The sequence below is a fragment of the Ambystoma mexicanum genome, chromosome 7q (genome assembly GCF_040938575.1).
Source record: "Ambystoma mexicanum isolate Mex_15411 chromosome 7q, UKY_AmexF1_1, whole genome shotgun sequence".
Lineage (NCBI taxonomy): Eukaryota > Metazoa > Chordata > Amphibia > Caudata > Ambystomatidae > Ambystoma > Ambystoma mexicanum.
In genome coordinates, this window is record NC_090941.1 from 627,456,698 (window position 1) to 627,468,705 (window position 12,008).

Below are 12,008 nucleotides of genomic sequence, written 5' to 3' on the forward strand. Positions count from 1 at the left end.
TTAACAAAAAGTTATCAGCCAAATATAGGGTATCTACTACTGACCCTGAATTTTTGTCTAAACATCCAACTCCATCGGCATACCCTACTGTTCCACAGGACAGGGATGACAAAAGATACCACTCTATGGCTAAGAAAGTTTTTTCTGCATGTAGCATGGCGTTGAAATCTATTAATGCTACTTGTATGCTCGCAAGGTTCAGCCATACACTTTGGGAGTTTGCTTCATCAGCGGCTGACTGCCTCCCAGAGGGAGAAGAAAGGGTAGCGTTTCTAAACATCATTAAGGATGTTAAAGACGCAATGTGCAAATCCCTTCAAACTGGCATTGATTCTGCTGACAGCATCAGTAGGGCCATGGCGGCAAGTACTACAACCCGCAGATTTGCGTGGTTGCGAAAGTCTGGGTTTGCTCCAGACTTTTAAATATGCCCTTTGACGGCTCTTCTTTGTTTGGTAAGAAGGCGGATGACAGCCTAGAAAAGTTACAGACATCCAAAGCAGCAGCAAAATGCCTGGGAGCTACAATCCGTCAAACGCCATATCGCCCCTCAGGAACCTCTTGGAGAGGTAAGTCCTTTTGCTTTTATTCCGCATTCGGAAAAGGCAGAGGACAGTCGGTTCAAAGAGGTCAAAAAAGATTCACCCGAGGTGCACGGGGTAAAAATACAAAAGCCGCAGCAGCAGGTGCTTCTTTACGCTCGGCACCTGCATCAGCGCCTCTAAATCACTCTGAGGACTCTCCTCACAAGACACCAGTAGGGGGCAGGCTAACTCAACATCTGACGGAATGGCAGGCTATTACGTCAGATCGTCAGATGCTTGGGCATTGGAGACAGTTGGCCAAGGTTACTGCCTGCCTTTTCTACGCATTCCTCAGAGTCATCCACCGGGGAACAGCTCTGGAAAGTTCCAGATCCGCTCCTCTTGCAGGAAATTGTAGACCTGCTGAAGAAAGGTGCCATAGAACTGGTACCTGTAGCGGAGAGGAACAAGGGCTGGTACTCCCCCCCCCCCCCCCCCCCCCCCCCCTACTTTCTAATACCCAAGAAGGACGGAGGACTGAGACCCATCCTGGACTTACGAGAATTGAACAAGTTCCTCAGGAAGGACAAGTTCAAGATGGTAACTCTCTCTCAGATCCTTCAGGCCCTCTAGCTCCAGGACTGGCTGGTATCTCTGGACCTTCAGGATGCTTATTTCCATGTGCCAATCCATCTCAAACACAGGAAATACTTGAGGTTCGCAATTGGCGGCTCTCATTATCAATTTCGAGTTCTGCCATTTGGGCTGACCTCTGCCCCGAGGGTCTTCACCAAGCTAATGTCGGTAGTGGCTGCAAGTCTAAGGAGGGAAGGGATTCACATCTACCCCTACCTGGACGATTGGCTGATCAGAGCTGAATCTCCGGAACAAGCTCAGATCCAGCTAGATTATGTCTGCCACTTCCATCACAAACTGGGCTTCTCCCTCAATTTAAAGAAGTCACAGATGATACCATCACAGAGACTCCAGTTCATTGGTGCGGTCCTGGACACTTCCCTGGGAAAAGCCTCGCCACCAGAGGTGAGGGCTCAAGATATTCTGCAGATGGTCACCAAGTTTCAAAATGCCCAACGCCTGAGAATGAGATCTCTTCAGTGGACACTAAGAACTCCGAGTTTCCGGACAAGGTGGCTCGAGACCTTCAGTGGTGGGCCTGCCAGGAGAACATCTTGAAAGGAGAACTGTTTTGGCACCCATGGCCGGAGATAACAGTAGTCACAGATGCCTCACTCACGGGTTGGGGAGCTCATGCCAGCGACTTGACCATCAGCGGTCGTTGGTCTCCATCGGAGTCCAGACTACATATCAACCTGTTAGAGCTGAGAGCAATCAGACTAGCGCTGAAGGCTTTTCTGCCATCTGTACAGGGGAAAAATGTCCTGATAATGACGGAAAACACAGTGGCCATGCACTACCTCAACAAAAGAGGAGGCGTAGGATCACTGCCTCTGTGCAGAGAGGCGATGCAGCTCTGGTTTTGGGCAATCCAAGAAGCAATCTCTCTATCGGCAGTTCACTTGGCCAGAGAGAGAAACTTGACGGCGGACGTTCTGTACAGGCAGAGTACAGTCTCCCACGAGTGGGAACTAGCTCAGGAAGTCCTTCAACAGATCTTCACCCTTTGGGGAACCCCTCAAGTGGATTTGTTCGCCACCAGCATCAACAGGAAGTGCGATCAGTTTTGTTCAAGGGAATTTCCCCCGAGAGGAGCTTTAGGGGACGCGTTCGTAGTGGACTGGGAGTTTCCACTTCTGTACGTGTTTACTCCAGTCCCTGTCATTCCTCAAATGATCAGGAGGTTGAGAAGGTTCTGGAAAGCCATGATCCTAATTGCCCCGGACTGGGCCAGAAGAACATGGTACCCGGACCTTCTGGACATGTCCATCTGCCCTCCAATTCGTCTTCCACTCAAGGAGAATCTTCTCTCGCAGAAGGGAGGTCAGGTTCTCCATCCAGACATCAGAACCCTCAACCTTCACGCTTGGTATCTGAAAGGTTAAGATACAAGGATTGGGACCTCCCAGATGACGTCATGGAGGTGTTGCTTTCGGCAAGAAGGCCAGCAACAAAGACTTTATACCGCTGCCGTTAGAACAAATTTTGCAGCTGGTGTAGAGAAAAGAATATCAAACCCTTTTCATGTGGTACTCCAACGGTGTTCTCTTTTCTACTCTATTTGGCAAATTCGGGCCTTCAGGTTGGCACTATCAAGGGCTATCTTGCAGCGCTATCGATCTTCAAGCGCACTGCAGAGGAACCATCGTATTTCAAGTTACCCTTAGTAATGCAATTTCTGAAGGGATTAACCAATGTCTATCCTCCAAGACCATTCCAAGTTCCCTTATGGGACTTAAATTTAGTCTTAAATTTCCTGATGGGTACTCCTTTTGAACCACTCCACTCTTGTTCGCATCTGCTAGGAGGGTGAGCGAATTACAAGCTCTATCTTGTGAACCCCCTCAAATTTTTTCATAAAGACAAAGTTGTCCTACAAGTGAAGCCTAATTTCCTCCCAAAGGTGGTTTCTGAATTCTACATCACTCAGAAGATTACCTTACCTTCGTTTTATCCCCCTCCCCATCCGGGGAAAGAGGAAGAAAGGCTACACAGGCTGGACCCAAGGCGGGCTTTGAGCTTTTACATCAGCAGACTTGCTAGGATTAGGCAAGCAGACCAACTGTTCGTAGGGTACTCGGGGCACAAATTGGGATTACCGATAACAAAACGGACCATTTCCAGATGGATTATTTTGGCCATTCTGGAATGTTACAAACTGGCAGGGTAAGAGCCTCCTCAAAATCTTAGGGCTCATTCAACCAGGGGTATCGCAGCCTCTTCGGCCCTCCAAAGAGGGGTACCGATTTGAGACATATGTGCGGCTGCCACATGGTTGTCTGACATACCTTTACAAGATTTTACAACCTGGATTCCTCCTCTAGCCAAGAGACTAGATTTGGCAAAGCCGTGTTGCACTCTGTTCATTCTTGAAGGGAAACATGGCAATTGTACTACCACCTCCAGTTACACACCACTGCTATGGGAGTCTATCAAGATAAGGAATACATCGGAGGACACAATCCCTTCGAAGATCAAGTTACTTCTTACCTGGTAACGTTCTTTCGATGGGATGTTCCTCCGACGTATTCCTTATCGCCCCTCCCATCCATCCCCTCAGTAAAACTTTCCTTGTGGTTACATCTTACGCTCCTTCTGGGTCAATAGCCAATTCATGTAAAACAACTGTTAACGTCAAAACGGAACTGAGCAACGGATGCTGCGCAAGTCTATTTATACGCATGATGATGTCGGCGCCGATACGGAGGCTGTCGAGGGACATCAGCTCGAGGGACGTCGACGCGCAGCGCCCTCTACTGAAAAAAAAATTCCGAGGCCAGCAAGCTGGAGATGATCTATCAAGATACAGAGTACGTCGGAGGAACATCCCATCGGAAGAACGTTACCAGGTAAGAAGTGACTTGTTCATCTATAGCATGAGACACCTGGGTAGGTAGACTGCGTTATCAAAGAGAGCCCTGAATGTGGAGGTCAGAATGCCAGTATATATTCCCTCTTCTGAGTACCCCCTTTTATGTGATGACCAGGTGCCCACCATTATTCATGATTTGTTAGCTTTTATTGTTTAGCTTGGATAGTTAGGATGGGGGACGCCTCTTCACACCGACCTCACGGCGGAGATGAGATGATCCCAGGTGACCCACGTGCACCACGACCAACTGGGAAACAGCAACCAATCAGCGCATGACATCCCCTATAAAGCAGGGTGTTCCATGGGTCACTCCAATGAGTACTGTGTTTGTGTTTTTTTTTTTTACTGTATGTGATGCCATTCATGACTAAATTGTCTCTTCTAATGTGCTGCCCGTATACTTTTTGGCAGAGCGCTCTCGAGCAGCAGAGTTCTTTGCTGGCCTACTATATATTATATAAAGTTTGTTATCCTTGCAACTTATCTCTTGGTCTCATTACCTGACGGGGTGTTTTATCTTATTTTGTGTTTCTCTTGGGACACGTGTAAGTGTGGTGCCTTATGTCTAGCCACCCTTGTACCTTTAGGGCTTTCGCCCTCACCATCCGGTTGTTTGCGGGTCTCCCAGGAGCTTAATCAGCATCCCTTGCTAACTGATGCAGTTTAGCGGTGGATCCCTTGCACTCCAGTGGCCTTGGTCACCGGCGGGTAAGTTGCCTCTTCTCCGGTCTGCCTTCTGCTTTGTGGGCCTTGTGTGTGTGTGTCTCTCCCCTGGACACTGTCTGCCTCTCTCTCTGCTTTGCTGTCCTGCACGTACCTGGGCACTTTCATGCAGGGCCGACAATGGAGACTCCATCCGTCTCTTCCCTCAGTGCCTTTCAATGACGGCTGACCAGTAGGATTGTTCCAAGGGCTAGAACGTGTGCATTTGTTCTTGTCAGTGATCTTCTTTACTCGTGGCCACTTCCTCGTCCCTGTAGTTCTTGCCTGGGATATAATGTAAAAATACATGCAGGCATTAGGCAGTGTGGAATTGGAGCTGTTTCTAGGGAAGGTGGGCGGGCCAAAGGAATACTGCGTTCTCCTGAGATGGTTACTATTCGTGGGGTTCTTCCTCCTCATGAGATCCTGCTGAGGCACCGCCCCCAGGGGGACTATCGAGTAGTGACCTTGCCTCCCTGTCTTCATGGAAAGGGGCTCCTCCATCTAAAGCAGTGACGATACCTTGGGATTGGTCACAACTTAATGTGTGGCAACCTTTTGTATCCAACTTTAGATCTTGCTCCTATTTTAGTCTTTTTTTTGTCTTTTTTTTTATCCAAGTTTAACACTTTCATGCTACCATACTATGTCAATGCAGTTGTGCACCTCTACTTAATCTCTGGCAAATCCTTGAAGAAAAATGTTTTTACATCTATTGTTGCTGTTACTGGTAACACTCTTGGATAAATGAGCAAAGTCCTCCTTTTTTTTTCATTTAACCCCTTAAGCGCCCTTGGCACTTAAGGGGTTAATGAAACAGAAAACGTTAGAAGGCATTGAATGGCGAAATACCAAAATCACCAAAAAAGGCATTGGCACTGGGTGCGGAAAATGCACTAATCTGTCTCTTAACATTGTAACCTTATCTAACGATTCACCACCTGAAACAAAATATTACTGGTCCAGATATCGAACGTTCAATAAAAATGCACCACATTCACAATATGATTTCTCTGCTTCAAGAACTCACCTGCCTGAGGATACGCCACATTCGGAAAATGATTTTCTTTCTTCAAGGGATCTACATGCTGATAATTTACCTTATTCAGAAAATTAATTTCCCCCCTTTCAAGTTATCACCCTTCTAAAGATGCATTAAATTTACCAAATCATTTTCCTTTTTGGAAGCCACCATTTCTTGATGGTAAACTTAAGCAGTACCAACCACTGACAGAAGCTTCAGCCTGTCTAACTGATCCATACTGTCCTATTTAATTTGCCGCTGTTGAATTTGAGGTGGTTAAGCAATAATCATGCCCTTTTGTGTTTTAGCAATGTTTCAATAAAACAAACTATTGATTGTTCAACAATTTGTTTACACAGGAAGTAAATGGAGTTTCAAAACCTATGAAGACTTATCTGATTTTCTGGCGTTCATATTTAGATAAGGGCTTTAAACGTTTATGTATTCCTTTTTTAGATGCTGAATGCTGAAAAAAAACCTAATGCATTGCAATGTGAAAGTACAACATCTGAGCCGTGCTGTAAAAAGATAAAATTGGAAGAGGTATCGAACTCTATTCTGGAGGATCCCTTAGATCCCCATACATCCCAAGAAACAATTGAAACCGAGTCAAACAAGATTGAATATTCAACCACTCCCAGTGACCGAAAACATGAGGACAAATCAAATGGGCCTGAAAGTGCAAATATTTTGGAATCCTGCAAACTTGATAGCAATAATCTGGTATGAAGAGAATACATTAATCCTATTTTTGCACAAAATATGAATTGTGAAATCAAATTTTAAAAAATGCTCTGCTAGATAAGTTGAATTAATTGTACTCTTAATAAATTTAAGAGGAATAGTAGAGTATGGACCGAGGGTAGGAGCGCAAGAAGACGGTGTTTTGTATCAATATTGCCTTTTTCTATTTTTCCCTAGATGCAGCATACTGGAAAGCAACCAGATGAATTGGAATGTGAAAGTGAACCAACGTGTGAGCCAAGTTTTAAAAAATTTAAATCAGAAGATCTCTTTGACTCACTTTTTAGTGATGGGTCAGATGGACCACCAGCAAAAGAAAAAGAAGTGAATGAACCAAATGAGGCAGGATATTCTGATGCTTACAAGGAGAAAGAAAATGTGGAAAATTCAAATGATACGGACATTTCAGGTGTTGTAAAAAAACATACAGGCGATAGTGGTCAGATTCTTCCAGGAACCTCTGAATGTTCTGATGCTGTAACATTAAATGGTTGTCCTTTTGATTTTAGCGAATGTCACTCCGTATTTACTGGATCTGCTTTGTCTGAGACTGGAGAAAATGGAACCAAAATCTCATCTTGCATTGATCAAGAACTTAAGGAAACTTCAAATGAAACTGACAGATTAGATGTTTTAAAACTATTTAAAGAGGATGCATACATTGATTCAGCAGAGGCGGAACTCTGCAAATCTGTTGTCTCAGAAAACACTAGTCATTTTGAATTAAATGAAGAATGCCACACGATAACTGAATCTGTTCGGTCCAATATTGAAGAAAATAGAAACAAATCTTCAATTGAAGATTGTAACAATGATGAAGTTAACTTGTCCAATTCAAATGAGACTTTCAGTTTAGACCTTTTAAAAACAACTGAAAATGAAGATAATAGTAAAATTCTTTCATCAGGGGTGGAATCCTCCAATTCTAGTGTCACAGAAAATACAAGCCGTTTTGAATTTGATGAGAAATGCCCTTCATCGACTGGATTTGTTCTGCCAGATATAAAAGAAAGCGTTAAAAATACCTCACTTTCAGCATCTAGGAGTGAGAATGAGACCAGTAAATATGTGACCAGTAAAGTGTTTATAGGGCCCCTTTACAAACCTGATAAAGCAGAAGGCGAAAGAGGCAAGGACAGTAACAAGTTTGGAACAGATGAAGGCACCGAAGATGTGACTTTATCCTCCTTTGATGTTACAGACCAGAAAGTTGATGAAAGGGACTTGTTACCAAAAACGGGTGAGAAAGTTGAAATAGATAATGAATTAAGCCAGTTCTATAAAGAACTGGAACAACTTGAAGAGACTGATGAGCCTGGAGACAAAGCTCACGAAAGTGAACAGAATCTTCCTTTTTCACAGGATAAACGGCGAAGGTATGGTAGCTACAATAACATGGACTCAACATGGCAATCAGAAAATAAACAGAAACGTTTTTCAAGTCATGCATCCTCTGGTTGGGCATCGGAGCAACAGTTTGGTGGGCACGTGCATTCAAAATATTGGAGTACTTCAGTTAATCCATCTTGGACAAATTGGCAGCAACCGCAGACCTATAGCTTTCCACAGACGCCTCCTTTTCCAACATACAGCAGTAATCTGACATACAGTCAATATCCAACCAGCACATATCCCCCACCAGGCAATGGAGCGCCTCCTAATAGTTATAATCCACTGCCATATCCAGCTACTACGTTTACACCTTCTACTCCTTCCGGTAGTTATGGCACCCCAACATATCCAGTTTCTGCTTTCCCACCTCCAAATGCTGCCTCTTATTCCAATAGTTACAGTTATGTACCGTATCAAGGAAATATATTACCCCCTACAATTAATGGACCTCCTCCCAATGTTCAAAATTCAGCCAGTAGGTTTCCCCCACCAAGTAATCCACAATACCTCACTACGTCTTCTCTGGTAAGTTCTGTTCCTCCTCTAGCAAATATACTACCCCCTCCTCCCCCTCCGCCAAGTGCTCCGCCTCCTCCAGCATCTATCTTTCATCCTCTGCAAAGCTCTCTTCCTGTGCAAAGCTCTCTTCCTCCTCCACCACCTCCAGTTCCTCCTCCTCCTCCTCCACAAAGTCCTCTATTTTCTCAAAGCTCTTGTCCTCCTCCAAGCTCTCTTCTTCCTCCTCCAGGTTCCCTTCTTCTTCTTCCTCCTCCGCCTCCTCCTCCTCCTCCCCCTCCGCCTCCCCCTGGCTCGCTTCCTCTGCCTCTCACAGGCTCTCTTCCTCCTCCTACTGTCGCTCTTCCTCCACCTCCCCCCCGCTCTCTTCCTCCGCCTCCCCCTGGCTCTCTTCCTCCTCCACCCCCTGGCTCTCTTCCTCCTCCAACTTCACTCCACCCTCCCCCAAGCTCTCTCCCTCCTGCAACAAGCTCTTTCCCTCCTCCCCTGCCAAGCTCTTTTCCTCCACCAAAATCTTTGGTTCCATCACCAAGATCTTTCCCTCCTCCACCAAACTCATTGCCTCGACAAAGCTCTTTGCCGCCACTTTCTCTTGCAAACTCTTTGCCACCTCCTCATCCAGCAGGTTCCTTGCCACCAACCTCTGTAACAGGCTCATTGCAACCGCCTCAAGTAGTCTCTTTGTCAAGTACTAGACATCCCCAATTAAGTTATTCCTTTGCTTCCAGCAGGTCTCCTACCGATTCAGTGCATCCAACAAATACTTTAAGAACTCCAAGTAATGAATCTCTTTCCTATTCTGCGGAATTACCAACCCATGCTTTTCCTGCAAGCGCTGGCCCTCGTCCTAATGTATCGCATTCTGCTTGTACGTTAGGCCCTCTAAATGATGGGCCTTCTTCTCAGACAGCAAATACAATGAGTACCTTCTCCCCTGCAAACAGGGCTTCTCCGTCAGGCACCTTGGCTCCAATGGCTGGTTTCCCCCCTTCAAGTATGGGCCATTCTTCAGATGCATTAAGTCAAACAAGTACTTTTCCTTCTAAAAATAGTTTGTCTCAAAGTGTACCACACTCAACTGGTACCTGTGCCAGTCTTCAGATGGCACCTCCCCTTTTTACACCTCATTCATCTAGTGCTTTTATAAATAAACCTCCCTCAGATACATCACAGCCTCAGAGTAAATGTTCCTTTTCAAGTCCTAATACTTTTCTTGGTACACATAATTTGGCAAGTACTGGGTATCCCGTTGCAGCAAATCGAACAGACACAACTAATATTGATGTACCTCCACCAGCAGATATTTTCCCACCTTCAAGGAATGGACAATTTGCCAATACAGTGAAATCAGCAATTTCCTTTCCTCCTCCAAGCAACGGACCCTCTGCCAATGCACCATCCCTTATAAATAATTTTCCCCCACCAAGGAGCACACCTCCACCCAATTCACAACATCTAGCACCCTCTTTAACCTCTTCAAGGACTGAGTCGCCTTCTCATTCCCCTCATCAGTTTGGTACTTTGCCCCCTTCCAGTATTGGCACACCATTTAGTGCAGTAAATGTGTCTGGTGCCTTTCCCCCACCAAAGAATGGAACTTCAATCAACACATCACACTCTGCAGCAAGTAATTTATCTTCAAGGAGTGGCCCGCCTGTCAATATACCACATGCAGCTACTAATTTCACTACCTTAAGGAATAGACCGCCTCCCAATTCTTCACACACAAGAGATGCTTCTCAGTCTCCAAGTTGTTCATTGCCCTCAAATACAACACATTCAGCAGGTAACTTTTGTTCAACAAAGAATGAATTGCATCCCAGAACGCAGTCCATGACAACTGGTTTACCCCCTTTAAGTTGTAGCCCCCCCAATAATATGCAGCGTACAGAAAACCATTTTCCATCGTCAAGGTATTGCCTTTCTGATGTTCCATCGCATAGGGCAAAGGATGTTTCCTCTTCGGGGTCTGGATCCCATCTTGAATCCCCACATCCGTCAAATGATTTCCCCCCTTCAAGATATCAATCTTCTAAGAGTACTCTACATCCAGGAAATAACTTCACACTTTCACGGTATCAATCTAATGATCCACCACCTGAAACAAAAGATTACTTTTCAAGATATCGAACATCTAATAAAAATGCACCACATTCGCAATACGATTTCACTGCTTCAAGAACTCGCCTGCCTGAGGATGCGTCACATTCGGAAAATTATTTTCTTTCTTCAAGGGATCAACATGCTGATAATTTACCTTATTCAGAAAATGATTTCCCCCCTTCAAGTTATCGCTCTTCTAAAGATGCATTACATTCACCAAATCAGTTTCCTTCTTCAAGGCCACCATTTCTTGATGATAAACAACATTCAGATCATGATTTCTCCCCTTTAGGTTACAGATGTTCTAATGATGCACAACGGTCAGAAAATGAAATCCCCCGTTCAAGGGTTCCACGATATGGTTGCCCACATGGGACAAATGAAAATCCCTCTTCAAGGTATCAATTGCATAATGATTTGCCGGATGCAGCAAACGATTTTTCTCCATCTAGGTATGGACCTCCTAATGATTCGCTGCACGCATCAATGAATTTGCCACTTTCGAGGTATGGCTCACCTAATGATACTCCACATTCTGAAAATACATTCCCTCCTTCAAGACGTGGGCGTCCTCCAAATAAATCACATTCAGCTAGTACTTTCCCATCTTTGAGGAGTTCAACACCCCCATATGAATCACATAGAGCAAGCACTTCACCCCTTCCAAGAAATGAAGGTTTCTCACATTCGCCACACTTGACAAGTGCTTCGCCTTGTCAAAGTAACAAAACTCCTTATAATGGGTATGATGGCTACCAGGAAAGGAATATCAAGAATACGTTGCATTGTTCCAAAGCTGCACAAAGTAGTGAGTTCTGTTATGAGGATGATATCTACAAATTGATGGCCTACGCAGAAGAACATTGTCATCAGGATGATCCACCTACAAGTGATGGTCTCTGTGACACCAATGATGAATATTGGGAAAATTGTGAAATTGAGTGCCAACCTGAGGAGATGAGCCTGTTTTCATGTAGTCCGGTTCCAAGTGAGCCTGGAAGGCACAAGATGCTTGTTATTTTAAGAGGTGTGCCTGGCTCAGGAAAAACAACATTAGCCAGGTAAGTTGATAATTGAAACACTGCATTATTCAACATATACTGCCCATTGTTTTCAAGTGTGATATTCAGACAAGGGTAAGCTATTTTGTCTATACAATCTACCCATTTTCTTTCTTTGATCCCCAGATTTACACTTGCTTACCTACCTCCAATTGTTCAGCTGTACTTTTAACAGAACCTCAGGAGTTCAACTTGGCAATGGAAATGCAGTAGTTTCAAAACTTGCATCTGAATAGGTTTATTTTGTAAAAGTGTCAGTTTCCTAGCCATAACACTGCAGGGTTTGAAATTGAGGGGAGCTGGGAACTATTTAGCTCCAGCTTTTAGCATGGAAGAGTCTGGTTAGCTTGATACCAACAGCTACCAGGAGTTACGTTTGGATCCCTAAGCCAACTGATGCTGAACCAACACAAGCTATACATAAACATAAGGAC

The 12,008-nt window shown here is 44.7% G+C and overlaps 1 protein-coding gene across 4 annotated transcripts in view; it reads left to right on the forward strand.

Annotated features, from left to right (window-relative positions):
• The window catches only part of LOC138528557 (uncharacterized), a 788,016-nt gene that overhangs the window by 123,866 nt on the left and 652,142 nt on the right, over window positions 1-12,008 (forward strand). For 3 of the 4 annotated variants that reach the window (XR_011284169.1, XR_011284170.1, XM_069640323.1), the window contains exons 2-3: window positions 6,215-6,481; window positions 6,680-11,574. Coding sequence is in view for 2 of the 4 variants with exons in the window: in XM_069640323.1 (XP_069496424.1) it covers window positions 6,215-6,481; window positions 6,680-11,574 (5,162 nt within the window). In the remaining 2 variants the exon portion in view is untranslated. The remainder of the gene's footprint in view (window positions 1-6,214; window positions 6,482-6,679; window positions 11,575-12,008) is intronic. The other variant, XM_069640324.1, reaches the window with a different exon arrangement.